The sequence below is a fragment of the Chelmon rostratus genome, chromosome 14 (genome assembly GCF_017976325.1).
Source record: "Chelmon rostratus isolate fCheRos1 chromosome 14, fCheRos1.pri, whole genome shotgun sequence".
Classification (NCBI taxonomy): domain Eukaryota; kingdom Metazoa; phylum Chordata; class Actinopteri; order Chaetodontiformes; family Chaetodontidae; genus Chelmon; species Chelmon rostratus.
Window position 1 is genome coordinate 21,257,952 of NC_055671.1, and position 23,245 is coordinate 21,281,196.

The window sequence follows — 23,245 nt, forward strand, 5'->3', positions numbered from 1 at the left end:
CAGATGAATATCTGTATTTGTATTCAGGCAGTCTATATTTAGGGTATCTATACTTTTATTTGACCGTATATCTTTATATTGAGGCCATTTACTGTATTTATCATTTCAAACCTGTGTATTATCTCTATTTGCACTCGATTTATTGTTTTGACTGTAAGCTACTCACTGAAATAACATATTCTCATTTTTGGAATTTCATTGGCTAAGTGAAGCGCCAATCATCTGCACAATCAGTTTTGATTGGTCGATTTTGGTAACGAGGCACCTCTGTTCGTCGCTGGCTCTCGTTGGCTATCGTCGGCTGTGGACATGGAAGAGCCTAATTAGCCGAGTGAGGTGTCAGCCGAAAGGTCAGAGTGCAGCGGCCGTTTTGAAAGCAACCTGTTACCCATGTGTACAAGCTTACTGCAGTTACAACAGAGGAAAAGCCACCTGATTGGATCATGTGGCCCTGCCAGCAACCAGGCAGTGCTTGCTGGAGTCATCGACCTGTGGATTACTGCGAGACTTCGTAGGTGAGTTCCCTCAGTTTTATAATCAGCTGGTTGTTTGTTGTTGATGTTGATTGTATCCTGTCAAATCAGTCAAACCGCAAGAATCTTTGTTTCCCAATGATGTACGACATGAGCACAAACTTAAATGTTTAACTGAATGTTTGTTTTTTAGCATTGATTTATGCATGTTGGATCCCGGTCTGTTTCCATGGCTCCATTTCAAATCAGGTCCCAAACCTCACCTGTGTTTCTTTGCTTCTGCTGTGCCAACAAATTGATTTTATTGACATGAATGAGGAAGCTGCATGTTGTTCTGTTGTGTCTGTTGTTTATGCAGTGCTAACGTTGGCCTGAGAATGAAGGAGTGACGGAAACGCATCCTGCACCAGTGGGATTCTCTCGTTTTCTACAAATGGCTTCAGCCACCAGTTTGTAAGATCACATCAAAATTCCACAAATCCGAGCCTAATCAGGGAAAATAGTTTTGCATGCGTTTCTACTCTAATTGCTTTTCTTAGCGTCGGCGACTCGGACGTATAGAAAGTCACATTTGACCTGAGCTGCTTTTTATATTCCAGCAATTACAGTCTTTTCCCTCCACGGCCTGTGTGAGTAAGTGGGCTTTGTTTGCAGACACTTGAAGTGCAAAGCAAACAAACCCACCTGATGATGTTAATTATACATCACACAGACTCTGAGGCAGCCTGGAAGCTTGTAATTGTGTAGCCTGCCTTTACCCAGCAGACAGTTGTGCGCTTCCAGAGATATAAAAGTTGTATGACTCCAGGAATCGTCACAAGTCATACAATAGTTATTGAAAGAGTCCTTAAGCCGTGAGGGGAAGACACATGCTTGTGACCCGTCTTTGAAACTTATGAAATATCTACAGACCTCTCCTCTCTGGTAGTCTCCCATCATTAAATGCATCCCAGGACTTTCTGGGGGGGGTGAGCTGCTGTTTGAGAGACAGTGTTAAAGGTGTTATGACAGTCGCTCCAGGAGGAGAAAGCCTGCCACGCAGGAAGCAATAACGTTTCCTGCCTCAATGGGATGGACGCATCTCGTCACCCGGTGGCCTCAGCTCATATTCGGCCCGTCCCTCTGGCGCCTCGGGGTGGATTAGAGAGCTGGGTTGGTGGCGGGGGTGTCGCCTGGTTGAAGGCCTGAGTCGTTTGGAGAAGCTGCCTGTGGGGACTGAAGGAGCAGCGTCCTCCCTGCTGACGAAGACGCCTCTGAATTAACGTGCAGGGGAGAAGTTGAGTGGCGTCCTGGTGGTGCAGACCAGAGGTGGAAGGTAAATACTGATGTTTTACTCTGTGCAGTGTAGAGCTACAGCGAATACTTAATTAATCGATTAGTTGCCAACTTTTCAATTGCAACTATTTTGATAATCGTTTAATCAATGTGTAATTTTTAATGAAAAAAAGTCAAAATTCTCTGATTCCAGTTTCTTAACTGTGAATATTTTCTGGTTTCTTCACTCCTATATGACAGTAAACTGAATATCTTCAAGTTGTGGACGACATGTTGGGCTTTTGAAAAGACTTACCAACATTTTTCACCATTTTCTGACATTTTAGGCCAAACAACTAATCGACTAATCGAGAAAATAATCAGTTTAATCAGCAATGAAAATAATAATCTTTAGCCCAAGTACAGTCTTCATGGTCTAGAGTTTAAAGCTGCAATAATCAGCATTTTCAGATGAACAATGGATCAAACATCTTTGTGTAAGGTGAGAATTACCACCCAAACTCTGCAGTTTCCTGTTGTAGCCTCTTTCAGCTTATAGTTTTGGTTGTATGGCACATTCACTGTGTTACTGCTCCTATCAACCTTGTTTCCAGCAGCAGGCAGCTGTTTTAAATGGAAACACTCTGATAAACCTGCTGTACACCACCTGCCCTGCACCAAACAGCAGGCCGACAATGCTGGAGACTAGCTGGTGAACATAATTGAGTGTTTAGCAGCTAAAGAGCGAGCTATTTCTTTCAGAAGTTGGTGGAGAACAAAAGCAGCTAAAAGATGAATCAATATTGGAGTTCCACTCAATGGGACTCAAACTTGAATTGAGTGTTTGCTAACACTTTCTAAGCAAACAACTTTAGAAAAAGTGCAATTTCTATTTAAATTAAAATGCCATTAGTCAAATTTTATTGTCATTGTCCCTGTTGTTACAGCTAATGTGTTAAGAAACACTTTCCTGCTTCCCTATCCAGCAGACGCAGAGTAACGAGATCATCCTGCTGGAGTCGTGTTCGTGTCCACGCGATCAATGTAAGTCCAGTGTTTTCTCTCTTTTAGCTCTGGTTTGGTCTCCACTAGCTATTAAAAGCTCCACTGTGTTCACCGGCCAGTCTCCAGCATCGTCTGCCTGCTGCTCGGCGTGCTGCTTGGGTTTATCAGAGCATTTTCACTGCGAACAGCTGCTGCTGGAAACGAGGTTGATGAGAGCCGCGACACTGAACCGTACTGTTAACGGGCTCCTGAGGTAAAAGAAGCTAACAGCTCTGTAGGTTTGGTGGCAATGATCACTTCAGCACTGCAGGCGGCTCCTTTCATGCGACAATCCTTTGATTTAATTTCACAAAATGTTGCGAATGTGATCAAACCTGAGCTCTGTGGTTTACAGACTATTGTTTTCCTTTAACCTTTGACCTCAAGTTCATCCAAAGTTCACGTCATGGTGTTTTAACACCATATGGAAAGAACAGACTTGTACAGAAATTAAAGGTGCCTGCAGGCACTTCTGTGCTTCTGTTATTTGTAATTTGCATAAATTATTCCTCTTCCTTTAAATCCTGTTTAGACCGGGGCATGATGTCCTCGCCACAAGAAGTATTTTTACATCGCGTTTTGTTGCTCGGCATCTGTCTCTCGCTCTGAGTGCCTCTGCGCCGAGTGTTTATCAGCGATTCAACTATCTGATCTGAGATGAATCAATAAGATATGTAAATAAGCTTTATGCAAATCGGATACAAGTGGGTGTTGTGAGCACGAGAAAGGGAGAAAGAGGTGAGAGTCTGGAGTTTTTTGGAAGTCTGCAGCGCGATCGCAGCGCCGAGCTTATTAATCTCTTGTGCTTCAGTGGCGCAGTGTGCCGCCTCATCTTCACACTGCCTGCTGTTTCCACCACCTTCCTCTGAAATTACACTCGGTAATCTGTTTGGCACTTAGACGAGTCACAGAGGAGGGAGAAAAACAACAGGAAACAGATTCAGAGAGAAATAAACATTTTAATTAGGTGTTTGGCACTAAGAAATTTAGATTTCACACACACTCAAACAAGAAATTGTTTTCCAAAAGCTCAAAATTAAATACAATTTGTATTTAGATATAAGAGATTTGTATTTTGATATGCGTTAAGTTAAATCATCTGAAATATGGCGTTTGAACGAAAAGGACTTTTAGACATTTACATGCACCCACTTGACAACAATGACACTTTGAAATATGTAGGACGAGCCTGCTTTGAAGGTGAAGTAACACTCAAGTGCCTCCATGAAATACGACACTCTTGACAGGCAAGAGTAAATACAAATGTTAAAAAATTCAGGAAGTTTAGGGGAAAGTTGTCTGGTTGGATATCCGTCACAGTGCCAGGAAGCACACAAAAGGCTCGCGCCCCCAGCCGCTCGGTGAGGCCGCGGCCCGCGCTTCAAAGTCACGCAACTGCGGCGTCGTCCTGTGGAGAGGTAGATATCGCTCGTCTTTGATCTGTCACACACGCGCGTCCTGTTACAGGACGGGTCGAATTACAAAGCGAGAACAGTCAGTCAAATGGGACAGAGAGACGTTCGCGCGGCAGCGACGGCGCTAAATCCTCGTCACAGCCGGATCCAGCTGCTCTGCGCCGTGCTGAAAGGTAGATTTGACAAGAAAATGCCTCTGTGGGATTTCATTTCATCTCAGAAGTTCAGTTCAGTTCACGCGGCTTTGGTTTGTGGATAATTGTCTCAGAATGAATCACAAAAAAACGGAGTGTCTCTTTCTGCTTTGAACAGTTTCAGGTGAGGCAACTTTCTCTGGAGCGAACAGGTTTTTTTCGCCTAGAAATCGTCATCGAGACGACATCCCATCATCGAGTGGCTGCGCAGGGTTTCTGGTTTCTCATTGTGACGCTGCTTTGTTCCTGGTTGTAGCACAGATTCCGTCGTCCTGGCTTTTCAGCATCCACTCTCTCCTCTTTACTTTCCGCTGGAGTCAAATGTCTGGTAGCTGAAAGTCTGTTTCCTGGTGTTTTTCTGTCCACTTCCTGCGGTCGTCCGGGCAACTGCTGTGTTTTCCTCTGCTTCTTGAATTGGAGATCGGTGACCTCTCTTTTTCTTGGCATATTTTAGGCAAAATTTGGACAAATAACGAAGTCGGCTCCTGATACAAATTTAACTTCGCTGTCCACTTGTTCCATCTCAACGTTTTTCCTCAGTTAGAAGTCAAATGAGGCCTCCGCTTTTCATCCTCCCATCAAAACGCTCTTTGTCAAAGCTCGCCACGGTTTGCATTTTTTTTTTGTGAACTTGAGTGTGAAGCGTAACAGACGCAGCAGGGAGTGCAGAGGTGCTGCTGGCAATCTGCAAGGTCACTGACAAAAAAGTGAGCACATGCAGCAGCTCGAAAAGAGTCAAAGCCAAAGCGACACAAATGGTTTAGGGAAGCCAGCCGAGGTCACCTTCCCGGCTTGCTGTGCTCTGGGCCTCGAGTTTCACTTTTAAAACTTGGAGAAAGTCCTGTGAAAACGATGCTGTAGTCTCTTTTTTTTTTCCAGCATTCTGCAATGAGGTGGGACGGGAGGCAGTTTAACCAGTTTCGAAGTCGGGGGTGAGTACTCCGGATTAGTGCAACATCATAAATAAATCATCCCGAGTCCTCAGCTTCCACCTCTGCACTGACTCATATCTTGGTCTCTTTGTGAACTGCTCTGAAGGAGTCCCGGATGGCCACGAGACCAGAGGCCAGAAGATGTCCGCTCACTTTGCTGTGCCACTCAGGCGACCGGCCCCTGGAAGATAAAACGCACAAAGAAAAGGTCAGTCGGATGCTTGTTTAGTGAATAATTCCTTAGAGATGAGCATCCTCATCATAATACTGTGTTCCACTGAGGATTTATCATAAATGCTATTTGTTACATGTGTGCTTTTCCTGTTATCAGCAGTCACCATGTCTGCAGTGAAAAAGGCGTGTAACTGCCGGCCTCTGCTCAGCTGCTTTACGTCTTCTGTCTCAGATTTTAGGTATCGCATCTAAATATTTACTGCTAATAGCAGCGCATTCGCTCAAGCAGATCACTTGTAAAACTTAACCCAAGTTGTATGTGTTTGCATCTTTTATGCGTCTCTGAACTTTTGTTGTCACGGTACTTGCAGGCGGATTCCAGTCCAAACAAAACATCCGTGATGTTTCTCACTCACTGAGGGAGGCTATAACGCGTTTAATTTCCTCTGGAGGCGATAGGATCTGTTTCCCAGGCGCGTACTGTAAAAAGCTCCGCTGACCTTGATGCTGTGGATCTGTTGTCTTGCCATCGAAGCTAACAAGCACTTAAAATTAATGTCATAGCAAATAAGTCCGAGACAGCCCGGTGCACCACAGACGTTTAGCTCGAGCTCTGTCACGAGAGGAAATTAAAGGCGAGAGAAAGTGACAGACAAAGGGAAAGAGTGGAGGCATTCATCCCTCCGGGTGTTTTCACTTCTTTCTTACATGATCGCTCTTGCATAAGAGGAGCATTGACAGGCTGATGTGGCTCAGACGCCTGCTGCTTGCCTGTAAATGATCTTGGAATTGAAGCTTTCACTGTTGCACACGCTCTTTGTTGCTCTGGGTAGCAGGTTTAGTTAAATGCCTAAAATGTGATCGTGTGTACACTTTGACAGCAGCAGTTCAGCTCTTGGCTGAGCGGAGCTGTGTGTCGAAGGGAGGGCAGCAGATATTTCCAAAGTTGCAATAAACATCAAAATCTTATGGTCTATTTCTATGATGATCAGCTTGCCCAGTGTCCCAGTTACACCACTGAAAATGCCCAAAGTCAAAATCCTGCAGGATTTCACTCGATGGAGGCCAAAGTTACAACAATAAAGGCTTCGATTTCAGCTCAGTTTGTTTCTCATGGAAGCTCATTTCACTAAAACTATTCACAACAAGTTAGTATTATGGCTGACCTTCAGGCTTTATGATCCCTAAATCAAATTTAGTCAAAAATAGTTGAAATATATGAGATATTGATTCAAAATTCCGTGTTAATCAGAGTTTTGACAGTAAGGAAAGAACATGAGGTAGCAATACAAGATGTTCTGTATCTGTAAGCAATTAAAAGTCTAAATATTTATTACTTTAAATGAGCTCATCTCGTCATTTTTAGCCATGCTACCATCATGGCTCTATTGATGACATTCATGTTCCACAGAGGATGAATCCCAATGACTTTGACGATGCCCTGAACTCTTCTCTAGCGCCACCACGAGGTCCACATGTGCAGCTTTGAGTGAAATGTCCAAACAAATATTGGATGGATTTTCGCTATATTTGGTGACTAAATATCTGCAATCACACTCCCATCAGCCTCGGCTGCACTTTGTGTTTTGTGCTAGTTAGCAAATGTTAGCATGCTTGCACACTAAATGAAGATGGTGCACATGATAAACCTTCTAAATCAGCATGTTAGCTTTTGTCCTTTGAGAATGTTAGCATGTAGCTCAAAGGACTGCTGTGCTAGCCGTATAGAGTTGCTAGCATGGCTGAAGACTCTTGGTCTCTTCTTGGCTTCTCTGCAGCCTTGGCTGTTGGAAAAAACAAACTCCAGTGCAGTTAAATGAGATGCTACGAGCCTGGCCCTCTGCGAGAGAGCCGCCGCCACCTGCTTTCTGTCACACTGAGGTTCATTTCATTTAATCAACTGAGACAAATAGAGCTGCGGGGCTCTGCCGAGAGTCAAATTGATCATGTAAGCAGCAGAAAATCTGCAGCAACTTAGTTTCAAAGGGCATGAATCATGAGAAGGAGGGCTGTTCCTCCTCCTCGGCTTCCTCTCGCTCATGTGCTCACCTACAGGGAGGTTGTGATTGTACTGCAGATAGACGCTGGCAGAGGTCAAAAACACAGAACGGGATCAATTAAGACAGATGAGATGGACTAAGAGCTCTCTCCGGATATTTCTTTTAATAGGCTTCTCACGGCCTTAAATCCTCTCAGCCTCTCTGTAGCTCCTGCAGCTCACTTTGCCCTTGGTTTTACTTCTGTCTTTATTCATTAAAGGGCCATTCTGCCATTTTAATGGGGCCAAATTCAATAAAATTATCAGCAAGCGATGGAAATATGCCATATTGATTTGGCTTTTAGCTTTTAATTGGAAAACTTATGCATTATATATAGTAAACATTTGAGATTTGCACATTTTCATGCAAATTTAGTATTGGTATTGGCTTTTAGGAGCACAAATAAGACTCCATTCACCTCCAGAGGACTTTCAGACATCTCACAACACGGACTAACGAAACTATTTGCACGGCCCGACGCCAGCGAGGGTAAGTGAAAAAACATCCTTTTTGTAATATTTCCTGTCAGTCTTTGCTAGCTGTAACTACGCTGCAGTGATCCCTCACACATACTGCAATATCTTCATCCTGACGCTGTTCCTCCTCATTCCTCCCTGATAATTAAATAACTCTGCTGTCCCTGCATCCTGGCAGTTATTCAATATGAGTGTGTTACTTTTTTACCTCCTGTTTCCCTCACTGACTCACCTTTAGCCATCAAAGGCTCACACTAATTTGTGAAGCGAGCAAAAAGTCACTCTTTCTTCCTCTGTACTCATCCTTACCTGGTATCTGTTCGACAGAGGTGCGTCAGTCGGGTCTTCCTGGCACCGGTGGGCTCCAGCAGGTAGAGGCAGGAGTGGACGTGGGCCCTAACCCCCTCCAACAAGACCTCAGGGTGCTCCGTGGATACAGAGGACAGGTACAGAGGGCTGGAGGACGGGTCTGCCTGCCAGGTCCTGAGAAGGAGGGACAAGAGATTATCAGGAGAAGAGTCACAGAAAAAATGACCAGCCAGACTGTAAGTTAGCTGTTCACTGTGTGCAGTTCTAACTCAACACAACGTGTATTAAATGAAACTGACAATAAGATAAGAATAAAAAGCCCTGCAGGCGTTCGATTGATGCTGACACACACAAAGACAGAAAATAACTGCTCGCTGCTCTGTTTGGTAAAAATCACAGTCATAAGTTTCCCACTGACATCTGTTCAAAACTGTTTCCAAAGCTCGTTTTTTCCACAGGAAGGAGGCGACGTGCAACAAAGATCCCGGGAGGAATTCAATTTGGGTCATTACAGTTAAATCATACACACCTCAGACCACGAGGACACCTCCAAAGCTGTTTTAACGGATTAATAAGAATAAGATGAAAATGCTGTCTGTGGATGCAGATTGATATGTCTTGTTCATCTGTGCCAGAGAGCTCCATTGTTGTCCAAACATATTATAACACATCCCACATACACTGTGCTGCTGCTCTAAGTACTCACTGCAGCACCAAATATGGAGCAGTCCACCGCTGAAAATAGTCCCTTTTACCTCCTGTTTGATTGATTAAAACTTCAGTCAGCAGCTGTTTTAGGAAATTACTGAACCTTTCTGAAAACGATGTATTTGTGAGGCGTTTTTACAAATGTATGTATTCAGCAGGAGCCAATGGTCCTGGAGCTAAGAGCCACAGACAGGAAGTGTTTAGAGACAGACTAACACATTGTTGTCTTTGGTATTTTTCTGGGATTTGACAACAATGACACTCTTGTGTGATTTGCTTCTCTGAATGCAGGAGTGTTGTTTCTAATGTGTTACTCAGGGGTAACTCAAAGTTCATGTACGCTGTCACACATCCAGGAGATATGACGGAGCTACGCGGTGTGATGTGATCCAGCTGCAAACACAGATACTGTCAACTCTCATCTGACTTCAGGGTTGGATTAAATTTTCATCAACCCCATTCAAACCTCTCGCACACAAAACAAACCGCCGTCTCCGACTTTAAATCAAACTGACATTTTCAGAGTATTTTTGGCTGTGACTCGTCCGTCCTCGCCGCTCCGTAGAGCTCAGCAGGTTAAGACCCAGAGGCCCGTGAAGCCTGGGGCTCGCCTTGCCTCATTACCTGAGCAGCAGGTGTTCCTGTGGGGGCCGTGAGCCCAGGCTGTGGCCCTGGCCCTGGAGGAGGTAGCGGTAGACTTCGGTGTCCTTGGACAAGGTCTGGATGACGGCGGCCTGACGCAGGCCTCCCTCCCACAGCTCCCGCTCCCTCAGCAGCCGGTGGAGCAGCTCCTTCTGGGGAGCCTCCACCTCCACGGAGCCGCGCCACATCCACAGCGGGCAGCCGTCATCCATCTGCAGACGAGTGGAGAATTACAATTCAACGGAGCCAATGTTAAAATGCGCTGTCTGACCCTTCTGTTGCCCTCGCTGTAAATCAGGCTGGTATTACTCCTCTCACAAATGTAAAACGGAGAAAACCAGACTGAAGACAGATAATCATGGCACCAAACCATTTGAGGAGTAATGTATAATAACCTACAGTCAACCGGCAGGGTGAAGACGCCCACTGGATTTGAACTACTGAAGCCTCATTTTAGCTCATAACACTTTTAAATGAACATGGATTCGCAAAGGATCACTTCAGGGGCAGCGTGGAAAGGAGGACACTAGAAACTCATCCAGTCTACATTTGGCCTGTGGGTATTAAGGTGGACTTGAATGGGGCTGAGGCACAGAACGTGGATTCCAGCTGGGGCCTTTTGTTACATCTCTCTTATTTCTTTACAGGTAATATTTGTCAGCAGCATAAATACACATCATGTTTACTTCCACATAGATGCATCCGTCAGCATGTGCTGTACTTAAACACACAGGTAAGCAAATGACTGCTCGAGAGTTGCAGGTGTGTAGTATACACATCACAGTGTTGCAATACAACAAGCAGATACTACAAAACAGAGACCATACTAATGCAAAAACTCTTATTTCTCATTTCCTGTCATCTCTATTGTCACAATCTAATAAAGGCATAAAATCCCTGAAGAAATGATTAAAATTGTGAATAAAAACGATGACTTTCCTTTTACTCTTATTCATTTCCCTCTTCCTGATCACTTCTCATCTCCATTCCTTTGTTTAGTTTCTTAGATTGTTATTATTTCTGCATTATCAGTCACATTTTGTCTCTGTACTGTAAGTTCAATGGTCATTTATTTTGTAGCATCATTTTCTAGTATTTTCATGGTACATTATTTGTCGGATTGTATTTTTAAGTACCTTTTTCAACATTTGAATATTTTGTTTCTCTTTTTGTTCGTTCCTTGTTGCTGTATTTCATTCATTCTTCCCTCTTTGCTGCCTTCATTATTTATGGCCATAATTAATTCACTCTTCCTTCCAAACTCATTCATTGTTCATCCTTTCCTCCAGATTCACGATATATTAATGTATGTACTAAATTTTTGTGAATTACAATACAGTACTGAACTTAAACAGGTCACAGATTAGACCTGCATACTGACAGCCTGCTTTCAAATGAGTTTGTAGACCTGAGAATCCTCTCCGTCCATCCAACCCCCTTCATTTACCTTCTTGAAGGCCAGCTCCACGTGCTCCGGAGCCGGGTGGCTCTCCCAGCCTCGGCTCTTCTCTCTGGCCTCCTTCAGGAGGTGCTGGGTGCTCAGCTGGAGTTTACTCCTCCTCTCTTCATGCTCCTCCTCACCTCCACTTTGACTGTGAGACAACAGGGCTCCTCCCTCCTCGGAGGGGAAGTCATCAGGTGGGCCTCCAGCACTTAAACACTGACCGGGCCAAAACTCTGGAAGCTGCAGGATGGATTTAGTTATTTGTTAACATTATTTAGTTCATTCTGTCTCCTTAGCTTTAATAAAATATTTGTTGTACAGCTTCAGGATGTCAGTTTTTGTACCTGGAAGAGTCTCTGGGCCTCTGTGATCATGTTGGCCAGGCCCTGGGTGGCAGCCAGGTTCTCACTCAGGTCCCGCTGGTCCGGGCGGCCCAGGCTGTACTTCCTGTGACTCGACCTGCAGAAACAAGATCGCTTTTATTGTTCTCAATTAAAGGAAGCACACATACCGAAATCCAGTGATAGAAGAAGTGCTCAGATCCTGAAGTGAAATCAAACCACACTGACAAAATACTCCACGACGCTGTAGCTGCTCCAGGTGGAGTTTGCTAGTTTAGTCCAGTGTTTCCCAACCTAGGGGTCTGGCCCCTTCAAAGGGTCACCAGATAAATTTAAGGTGTCCTGAGGGGATTAAAGGGAGAGTAAAAAAGAAAACCAAATGTTATTAAAATGACAAAACTGTCTCTTTGGTGGGGCTAATAACTCAGAGACGTCTGAAACTACACACTGATGTAACAGAAGAGGTCAGAGACCAAAAAGGTTGCAAAGCTCTGGTTTAAATTTGAACAAAGCATCAGAATTTATAGGCTTTAAATCTGAAAAGTAACTGAAGCAGTCAAATGTACTTAGTTACATTCCACCAATGCTGACATCAGTGTATACTGTATTATAGTTCATTCACAGCTACTGTTAAATAAAGTGTCACCTTACATCGGGAGCCAGCTGCTGTTCAATGTCTTGCTCAAGGACACTGTGACACAAGAGGAGCTCAGGGAGCAAACCAACAACCTCGCAACTAACAGTCAACCCAACTCAGCTTCTTTTGTTCCAGACACAACAGAAGGAGAAACTCCACCTGCTGACGGATCAGTGGGACAGATGAGACACGGCTGTTTCTCTCTACTTTTATTTCCAGCGTGGTTTTTTTTTTACAGGAAGAGGGTGTGAAACATGTGACTCGGCTCGTTCGCGGCAGGTTTACGGGCAGCAGACAGGAATCAGCAGCACCGCGGCACAATTACGGGAACTGACAGATTCGGGTCATTTTGGAAAGCTTTCATGTCGCATCACTGAGGTTTACTGGAAACTGACGCATCAACAGGAAGTTGTTTTATTTGTTCTGAAGTTTTATCTTTTAAGTTGTTTTAGTTTCTGATGACTGAGAAAAAGTTAGAAGGATGAGCGTTTTGTCGTATCAAACAGCTCAAACTCTTTTCAGCGCTACAAAACTGGGAAATTAGACGCCAACACTTAAAACCAGCCCAGGCAGGCGGGCGGGCGGCCAGACCATTAAAAAGTATATGTCCCAGTAGGACGGTGAGTTGTGTCAAAGCAGAAACGCGAGCAAAAAGACGCAGAGATGAGATTTTATAGATCTGTGTGAGAAAAGCTGCGAGCGGCAGTCAATTTTCCGAGTTATTGTTCCCACCACAAAGTGCGACATGATTTGCAACAGGCCGGGACTTTGGCTTCCAGGAGCAGGGAGGCGCAAAGTGCTGATTGTGTCGTTATGTCATTTCCATCTACTGTCCCGCCAGCCTGAAGGGAGGAAAAGAGCCAAAGTGGAAAAAGGAAGAGGTGGAGATGAAAGGAAGGGAGGAAAGTACAAGAGGAAGAGAAGTTAGCGAAAGGAAAGTTGAGAAGAAAGTGATTAAAAGAGTGAGAGGAGAGAACACAAGCGGGAGGAGATATGGGAGATGAGTGGAACAAAATAATGTGGATGAGAGAGATGATGTGAGGGTGGATAGAGACGAGATGGATGACAAAATCTGTAGAGAGGGAGAGAGATGAGGGAGTCTGGAGGTGGAGGAGGGGTGATTGTGTAAGAGAAGATGAAGTCAGAAAAAAAAGGAAGAAAGTTCCAAACAACACTGAATGCACCCACTAACAGGACTGTGTGTGTATCAAAGCCTGATTTATCTTCCACTGTTGTCCAAAAACGGGTAAACACACATCAGTGAGCCAGGCTGTTACACTGGCTGACATGTTCCTTCATTACCATGAACACACACACACACACACACACACACACACACACTGCAGTTTCATTTGACTCAATCCTACATAAACTGTCCTGCTGCATCAAACACTCGCTACAGCTCCGAGTGTGGATTTAATCTGCTGCTGGAAACACAACCTGGACTCAAAAAAGTTTATGTAAAACATAAATAAAAACAGAATTCAGCCATTTTCAAACAAACTGTGTTCACCGACGACAGTTTAACGAAGTCTTCCCCTGCCCATGTAGTAACATCCTTTATCCAATCGTGTGTTCACAAAGTGGTGACCCCTGCTCCATCCTCTCTTGTGAACATCATGATACTCTCACCTGTTACCAATCAGCCTGTTTACCTGTGGAATGATCCAAACAGGTGTTTTTGGAGCGTCCCACAACTTTCTCAGTCTTTTGTTTCTCCTGTCCCGACTTGTTTAAAACACGTTGCTGCATCAGATTGAGCAGATATTTACAAAAATCAATGAAGCTCATGAGGTAAAACATTAAATATATGGTCTTTGTACTGTTTTCTATTGAATACATGTCAAAAAGGATCAGAAAATGATCACATTCTGTTCAATCTGCGTTTTTTTTTTTCTTTTTGGAATCGAAGTCGTGGTCCTCGCCTAAACTACAGAGACCAGTTGTTTTAGGAAATCACTGACCCTTTTTAAAAAATAAAACTATATTTATGAGCTGAGAGACACAGACAGGAAGTCTGTGAGAGACAGACTAAAACATTGTCGGTTTTTGTCCTCATGGGATTTGTTGACGACAAGAAAAGTAAAAGCCAGAATTGTCCTTTAATCAGTGGATTACTGAAGAAAACTGATCAGCTAATGAATTCATCAGCAGCTGTAGTCTCCTTTATGTAATGCACTGTCCTGTTACGTCCTTTCTCGTCCTGGTAATTTAAGATGTCCTTTTCTGTCGTGTCTCATCATGTTTGTTCGTTATTTCGTGCCATGTTCTCTCTTTTCCTGTCGTGTCTTTTTCCTTTAAAAATGAAGCTCTGTATTTATGAGGTGCTTTTAAAGATTTACATCTTCAGCGCAGACGGAAGATCAGAAAGTATTTAGAGACAAACCAACTTCTTTAATTGTTTCTTGGGATTTCTTGACAATAAGAAAACACATGAAAAATAACAGGAGCTTTATCCTTTAAGCTCATTACTGTCTCACTTGGACGAGCGTGTGTGTGCGAGCAAACACCCACACGGTATGTCTGTATGTTTCCTTCCACTGATGTTAAAGAATTAATTCTTTAACATCGAAAGGCTGCAACAGAAGAAAAATAAAACCTGAACCTGGACTGAAACCAGGGACAGTTTGGAGCCGTGGCTCTGGAAAGGCAACATATGCAATAAGGTTAATCTTGTAATCGGGCTTCACAGGTGGAATAACAAACACGCTGTAATGAGGAAGTGGATCAGATGATTGATCGTGGGATATATTTTGTCCTATTTATGATTTTGGACCTTCAAGACCAAACAAGCCGAAACAGCCGAGACACAGTTCTAGAGCACGAACTCAGAGCTCAGATAAATGGTCTGCAAACACTGAGGGGACTGAGTGTCTCCTAATAATTAAGTTCATTTCCTAATAACACAAATCACCAACTGCACAGTCATTATCATTCCCGACAGTCTCACTCTGTCCCCTCTCTTTATCTCCCCTCTCTCTGTGTCACCTCTCTATCTGTTCTCTCCCGTTTATGACTTCCTGCCCAGCAGGACTCTCAGCCCAGAAGCAGATAGAAAATATCTTTCATATCAGGGAGTGAAGTTGAGGCCAGATGGAAATTGGTGGAGGTTACGTAACGTTCGCTCTGTGTAAACTGTGCTGACAGCTTGTCATTACAGAGAGACTGTGTGTGTGTGTGTGTGTGTGTGTGTGTGTGTAACAGCTGGAACAGATCCAGAGGTGATGTCACCCATGAGAACGGAGAAGTTTGGAAACATGATGTCTAATGAAGCAACAAAATGTCAACATGCCGTGGGTGACAGCCAACACACACATGCAGTCACACATGCACGCATGAGCCAGAGACAAAGTCGGGATCTGACGCTGAATCGGGGGGCTTGGACGCAAAAGCGAACCATGAACCGTGATTTTTTAGCTTTCTTTGCACAGGATTCGAACATAATTTAATCCTGTGTCATCATCTGAATGATTGTTCAGGACGATCAGTCCTGTTGGACACTCGGGGGGCAAAATACAAAAACTGAGCTTTCCTTCAAGCGATCATACGAGTGGTTTTGCACATTTAGGTTTATCTCTATAAAGTCTGTAATCTTTGAATTATAAGACTATTATTCAACGATTGGTTTGAACCACCTTCCAGGCAGCGTTCAGTTCAGCACACTATAAAACACAACTTGTAGAGATTAGAAACTTGCTCGTTGCATTAATCTGAAGCAGTACTGGATCAGTTTTGTCTGTTCACAGGGGACAATTTAATGTGACTTTGTAACATCTGTCCAGCAGCTACAGATGAAAAATAGCCTCTTGGCTAACTCTGGCCCATCTACAGCGATGATTATTAATATGCACTGTCCCTGTTAAATTTATCAATATAAATCTAAATAAACAAATACATTTGCAAAACTGTCTTTAGTGATGTGTTCAAGGACAGTCCAATATCCAGGAAGTGATGGAAAGAACAGCACTTATGAACTACAGTGTCAGAAAATAAACTCCAGTTGAAATATTATGTAAACAATTTGCACTTAATGAGTCTCAGAGAAATACTGTATTTAGACTGTTACCATCTCCATAATCTTTATATAAGGCCAAATTAAAGCAAGACACACAAAGTGGACTCCACACCTAACAGCAGAGGTCTTATGTAACTGCTGCTGAGACTTATGCAACTGTGACAGTGTGGGTCAGACACCACCCTCCCTCCATCCATCTCCATCTTTTCCTCAGATGGTGTGCACCAAAAGTTCCCATCATTTGAAAAAGCCAGTTTAACTTATCGGTGTCTGCGGTCTCAGCTCACCTGGGCGCGTTGGCATCCCTCTTCAGGGTGTTGAGGTGGAAAAGCGACGGCGCCAGACAAACCGCAATGTTGGTTGGCGTCATTTGGTTCTCGTCCACGCACGCGACCACGTCCCGCAGGAAGAACAGCAGCGTTCGCAGCGCCTCCCTGTTCTCGTCAGGAAGCAGCAAGATGGCCGCCTGAGCCGCAACCAGCTGCTGATCCTTGGGAAAATCTGCAAGCAGAAGGCTTTTAATATATATATGTGTGTATATCAATGTTGTGAAGAGATCACATGATTTTGAACTCGGGCAAGAAAATAAAGCCAATTCGACGTTCACTGCTATCGTCCTCCTGCAAGAATGAAATGTCAGTAAATTCATCTTCATGCTACAATAAAAATAAACGAAATAATTAAAAAAACACTACATTTTGGAAAATAGCCACCATGATTAGTGGTTAAATGTTCAAAATCTCTTGTGAGGTCCTGCTTAAGTTGCAAAATATCCAGGCTTGAAATAAATAGAGTGTGCTTACGTTAGCATCTCAACGTGTCAAAGCTAAATTGTGCGCTAGTGGTTCGCTGCTAACATGCTGTTGTTAAACTTCTGCATAGCTATTTTACTCAACATTAGCTTGTTAACTTGCTTAGTATGTTAGCTTTGTTCAGACTGAAGCACAGAAAAAAGAAGATGCGTCAAAGAAAGGGATCATTTGGTAATTTTTGAGGTTAGTATGTATGCTAACAGGCTAAGATTACAGGTAACACCCACACATTTGTGGGTACATTGTGGAAATTTGGCTCCCATTCAGAATACACCTTGAAGTGCTAATATGCTAATGTTTGTACAGAAACATGCTAGTTGGTAGCACATGTTTGCTTTATTAGCAAATTATGCTAATCTGTAAACATGCTAACAAGTTAACAGACAAACGTACCAGCATTTGCATGTTAGTGTTTAGCAAATAGTAGCTAAATCTTAGCATGCTAGCAGGTCGATCCCTGGAGTCACACAGCTAGCTGCTGTTGCAAAAACCACAACCACTAATTCGTCTCCATTTTGTCCTCTGTCGGAGGTGTTTTAACCAAACTTCAGAGGTTATTTTACAAAGTGAGAAATCAAGATTCACACAGGTAGAAATGCGAGTCACATGACAACAATAGTAACTGCTCACATTGGTAAATGTGGAGGAAGGACTCGCAGAGTTTGCTGGTGAAGATGGGTTCAGGCAGGTCCCTGAAGTACTGCTTTACCATGTCGGCCACGTCGAAAGCAGACTGACTGTCATAGGAAACGCCGTCTGGGTCAGACTCCACCAGCTCGCGGAGGTACTGGATACGAGACTTCACCCCCGACTTCCGGAAAAGACCCACCTGAGAGAGAACACAACACAAATGAAATAAAAACGTTGATGTTTTCTGTTGTTTTTTTGTGGCTCACAAAAAGCGCTCTGCAGTGATATTACCTGGTCCAGACACTCGTTCCTCAGGTAGACCAGCGCTCTGAGGATGCTGGGAGGAAGTGGCTCTCCTGTCTGCTGGGCGCCGAGGAGCAGAGGAACCCCAAAGACCCGCCGGCCTTTCATCTCCATCACCTTGGTCTTCCTCGGTGGTTTAGGAACAGTCCTGCAGGGGACGGAGGCGGCCATTAAATCCTGCAGTCCCGCGACTTTTACGAAGCAATCAAACGGCACGGGCTAGTGCTGAGGGGGAAGTTATGGAAATTAAAGTACGCTCAAGAATTGTTTTGCAAATGCCACGGGAATCTGTAATCTCAACTAGTCAAGTGTAAAAAACTTGGCTGCTCTCGGGTGCGTTTCCTTTTGAAGGAAGAGCCAAATAAACAAATTTTGATTACATAAGTCTCCAGTGATGGCTAGAATGTGTGTGTGCCATTCAAATCAGCTCTGTAGAAAAAACATGCAGAAACCATGGATGTTGATCAAAGAGACTGCACTTTTGGAAACACTTTATAGTTTGTTCATGTTTCTGAACTGATATCAGCAACCTTTTAAGCATAAATACTATTGACAGATTTTTCTTTCTTTCTTTCTTTTTTGTTGGGTGCTTATGTTGTTCCAGATGCAGGAAAGCTGCGATGCTTTTTAGCTTTTAACTCCGAAAACTATAAGGCAAAGTGCATTCTGGATAAAACTGCAGCCTCCTAATGGTCATGTTTAAAAAGAGAAAAAAAAAAAAGACACACAAAGCACTCCGACAATCAGTAATGAAGCCTCTTCTCCACTTGGCTCATCATCCTAAGAGTAAGAAAAACACACGTCAACCCCTCAGCTTTCACCAGAGTGCACCGTCACAAAGAGAAAATGCTATCAGCCATGCACTCTAAACGCTTTTCAGCTCACTTTCCGCTTTTTTTCCCTCCATATCTAACAGCGGCTCTTGGAAACAAACCGGCTATTTTGAGGAAAGTGCCTCCGAGTATCAGCCATCTCAATCAGCAGCTAATTGCTGTATTTTTGATCATCTAGCGCTCGTTTTGGCATCAGTGATTAAATCATTGAAATGACAAGACTTCAGCTAATTGTAGAAGCCTGAAGAGATTTTTTTTTTCCTTTTTTCCAGTTTTCACACACAGTGTGTGCATGTGTCTGACTTTTACAAATAAGCTACGGTTGACTTGTGTCACTTACAGTTTTAGTCCGTTTTGGATTCAGCCCTCTGCAAAAACCCACAAAGAGTGTCCTGCCCAAACTTTCCACATAGTCTGGAATGAATATTGTGTTGTTATGTATTATTGTCACATAATCCGGTTTGAGGTGATGGAACATGATGTTCACATAATTTGTGCATAAAAAAAGTAATTTGCACTTCAGAGTTTGTGCACATTTGAAACTCCTGCTTTGCTCAACAAATGTTAACTTGATGCTTTCTTCTTTTTTCCCTCACAGGTCGGGTCTGACACGAGTTCTGCTCATTTTTCCTCCCTAATGTAATTTATTAAAGTTTAAACTCGGTAAAACGGAGCAGTTTGAAGTGCTAAAATACATCACACCTGAACTACAGGAAGTCTCGCTGCTGCTTTTCAACCTGCTGCCACAGAGCGGCTGTTTTTCCTGAGCCCCCCCCCCTCCTTCTCCCAAACACACGTTTGATCCTCAAAATTAAAGACGAATATCTGCGAGGAGTAATTTCAGCAGGGTTTTCTGTGCAATGCTCCGTTCCTACATTCAGCCTTATCTCATTGAGCATAACAACCTCGGCAAAAATCTAATTGGTTTTCTACCAAAGCATAAAACGAGCAGGTCATGTGTTTACTCAGAGCGCATTAGAAAATACAAATGTTAAGCAGAGTAAACAAGCTGAATATCTGAATGTTTTATTATTCTTTAAAATGAATTTGTCTCAATTTTGCACGAGGGCTTATTCCAAAAACAGTGTAGGAGGCAAAACACTGATCTCATTAAATCCATGTATGTCACAAAGGGCAGTGGAAACATCCTGCGTTTTAAACAAGCTGCAGTTTGATCTCAACAGTCTGCAAACTCTTTGTTAAAAGACACAATTTGCATCCAAAATCTTGCTCCCTTGTTTATCCAACTGCCTTACCGGCTGTATATTAAGCTCTTATAAGGATGTTACAAACACTGAATGAAAGGGACCTAAGCTGTTAGCAACCCAGTTAGCATTGAAGGATAATTCTGGCTTATTTTCCACATGCCGTATTTCCCATTTTCCATGTGGATCGTTGTAGAGAATCAGTTAAATGAGGGAAAATGATGCACAAAACAACCTATTCTTAAACAATTTCCCAATGTTTTTCTGTGCCAGGATCTCGTTGACTTTGTCTACCTTCATGATCTATAAGATCGGAGACAGACACTAATTCTCAATTCAGTGGCCAAAGTTTATTTTTGGCGGCCCAAATGTAAACCTATGTAACAACAGTAGAGAAAAGCACAGCCTTCCTTCACTGACACTTCAATAAATTCAAAGACATTAACAGAACAAACAAACACAGTCATTTGTTCAAAGTGAAAACTCAAGTTCTTTGTAAACATATGGTACATATATTCTCTCCCGGTATTAAAACCCCCTTTTTCGATGAATGAAGAGCACAGACATCAGCCAGCGTCGCTCATCCATCCCGTCGTCTGTCCTCCTTCCTCTGCTGCACTGCCTGCAGGCCCTGCTGGCAGAGGGGCTGCTTTGTCTCAGCCAGCAAACAATTAGCCAAACTTTAAGAAGTGTGGCAAACTAAGCTAAACAGTTGCATGCAGCCAGCTTTTGTTTTAGCTTGTTTCTACCTTGTTACCATGCTGAGGTTATGTAAAACAGAGTGGTTGATGGGAGACTGCGGACAGAGCCGATTCAAATATCGCTTTTCTACATGTTTATGCCTGGTAAGCAGGCGTATTGATGAAGTATTTTCATTGGCGGTCACAAGTGGTGATGGAGGAGCTCAGTCCCAACACAGAGAGCAGAAGAGCACAAGTAACAATAACATCGGCACTTATGTGCATTAAGGTCTTTACTAATTTAGCCCTGAGGCCTGTTTAATACCTGGTTTCGTCACCATGCCTCTGCCTCGTGCACGCTCTCTCGCTCCCTGTCAGAAGAAAACCTAGCATACATACTTTCAACTTCTCAAAATACATTTCATCTTGTTTTTTTCATTGTCTGCCTTTTGTGTTTCTGGATATTCTGTAAGGATTGCATTAGCAGTTTGAGTAGGCTCAGCGAACCCATGTTTCAGTAGCCCCGACATACCGTTAACTAGCCAGCACCCAGTACTGCTCTGACCACAGGCCATCAGGCCATGGTTGATGTCAGACCCTGGAGATATTTGTTAAAAGTGAGTGAGAAAGCAGAAAGGACAGAGGACAGAGGTGTGACCCTCTGAAGAAAGAGAAGGCAGTTCAAAACAACCCACAATGCCTCAGCAGTTAACCAGCAGGCAGAAAGGAACTTCGCTCTGATTTTCCAGGAATGCAGACCCAAGGTGAGCCACCCGCAGTCCTTCCTGGGGTTTTTTTTTTTGGAAAGGAGTTTATTTCTCTGAAAGCATGATGTTTTTTTAAGCCGGGGAAAGGTTGCACCTGAGCCATGAATAATGAATGAATTTTCTAAATAGGCTGCCTGAAATATTTACCCTCCGCCTACCCACCTGCCCTCCTTTCCACAGTCTTTTCCTTGAAGAAGTTTCTCCATGCAGCTGTGCAGCAGCAAAGAACATAGGAACACTGTTGTCTCCACAGAGAGTTACTTCTCACCTTCCCTCACCTCTGCCCTCAACCTCTGCTGAACACCAGCATTTACTTTTAACCATGAAATCGCCTCTGTCCTCTCACGTTTCTTACCAGTTCCAGCCCTGCTTGCTGGACGGGGAGTATTTGTCCATCAGCGCTGTGAGTTTGAGCAGGGAGAGCTTCTGCAGCAGGAGGAACTGGGAGGCAGACTGGTTCTCCACTCCTGGTCTGGTGGGCAGGGAGGGCAGGCTCTGCTCGCTGGACCAGTGCAGGTGCTGGCTCACTCTGCTGGTCACACAGCAAACACACATTGTGGCGGTATTAACAAGAGAAGTGGAACCAGTAATAAGCCAGAGCTGACATCTTCAAGAAAATGAGTATTTTACTTGCATGTTATTACTGAGAATATTTGCTATTAAATTAAAATGATGGTTGTTGTCTCATTATCTATATCATCTATTTAGATCCATAATAAACCAGATTCATATGCATGAAAGCGGTTAAAATGCAGTATGCACACCATGCTAGTAGCCATGTGAGGCTAATGCTCTTTAAACACCAGAACATACAATTGTGACATCTTTGACAAGTATGACAAAGATGTTTAGCTCCAGTGGTGAAAAACATGCTAAATTTGTGCTGAGAGTGACGCTACATGTGTGCAGTGCACATACAGAAACACATGATGGGTCACCTATATTAAAACTAAGCCAGTGAAGCACACAGTACACAAAGCAGAACATGGGAAACAAGCAGCATCCGTCCGCACTCAGCGACGATGTGGTTGACTTTACGTGGCAGGACAGGCTTCATAACTCTTTATTGCTCTATATCTGAGAAAGAATGCAAGAGGCATAAAAGCAGTAATACAAAAGCGATCAAAACGATTCGCCATGTGGTTGATGCTTTCATCTTTACTGCCTCACAGTAACTCCACCTTGACTTTGGTTGACGCCTGAGGGAATAAATCCTCATTCTGTCATTATTAGCGCTCCGCTGGACACAAAGGCTCACATTTAGAAATGTCCAGAGCAGCGTAAAGTGTCCAATAATGTCTTTGTACTTCCTCGAGTTTTTATGCTAATCAATATTTGCCGAAATAATTTGCTTTTAACTAAGGAGCTTAAATGTCACTCCTCCTGTTCCTGAGTTCTTTGTCTTTTTAATGACCCTGATCTGGTTTTACCAACGCCTGTGAAACACTATTATAATGCTGGTGATATGTGATGTGCTCTATCAATAAAAACTAACTTCATTGCTTTAATGTTTTCTGGCGTTGCACTCAAAGCCTTCTCACCTGCTCCTGGGCTGCGGCGATCTTGTCTTCTCCTCCTCTCCGTTCACCGGTGCCTTCTCGCGGCTCTCTGCCTCCTCCTCCTCTTCCTCCTCCTCTGGATGCTGCACCTCCAGGTGGATGTGGCTGGGGGAGGATGGGCAGGGGGAGGCGGCCGAGGAGCCGTGGGCAGGTGAGTCCTGGGAGGAAGAAGAGGAAGACGTGGAGGAGGAGGAAGCGGTAGAGGAGGACCCTCTCTGGCAGTCGTCCTCGGACAGATTTTCGGACCAGGTGGAGACCAGCTGCTGGAGGTCGCTGATCCTCTCCAAAACACTGTCCAGAGCCGATAGAACGTCTTCCCCCGCCAACAGCCGACTCACCTGAGAGAAGAAAGAATTTGT

The 23,245-nt window shown here is 43.7% G+C and overlaps 1 protein-coding gene across 3 annotated transcripts in view; it reads right to left on the minus strand.

Moving 5' to 3' along the window:
* Window positions 1–5,200: 5,200 nt before the first annotated feature.
* The window catches only part of si:dkeyp-23e4.3 (rho GTPase-activating protein 7), a 96,964-nt gene continuing 78,919 nt past the window's right edge, over window positions 5,201–23,245 (minus strand). For 2 of the 3 annotated variants that reach the window (XM_041951824.1, XM_041951826.1), the window contains exons 8-17: window positions 22,869–23,224; window positions 21,683–21,859; window positions 17,831–17,990; window positions 17,540–17,738; window positions 16,385–16,598; window positions 11,449–11,563; window positions 11,108–11,344; window positions 9,643–9,872; window positions 8,311–8,484; window positions 5,201–5,493 (exon numbers count right to left, since the gene is read on the minus strand). In XM_041951824.1, coding sequence (XP_041807758.1) covers window positions 5,385–5,493; window positions 8,311–8,484; window positions 9,643–9,872; window positions 11,108–11,344; window positions 11,449–11,563; window positions 16,385–16,598; window positions 17,540–17,738; window positions 17,831–17,990; window positions 21,683–21,859; window positions 22,869–23,224 — 1,971 coding nt within the window. In that variant the 3' untranslated portion in view covers window positions 5,201–5,384. The remainder of the gene's footprint in view (window positions 5,494–8,310; window positions 8,485–9,642; window positions 9,873–11,107; window positions 11,345–11,448; window positions 11,564–16,384; window positions 16,599–17,539; window positions 17,739–17,830; window positions 17,991–21,682; window positions 21,860–22,868; window positions 23,225–23,245) is intronic. The other variant, XM_041951825.1, reaches the window with a different exon arrangement.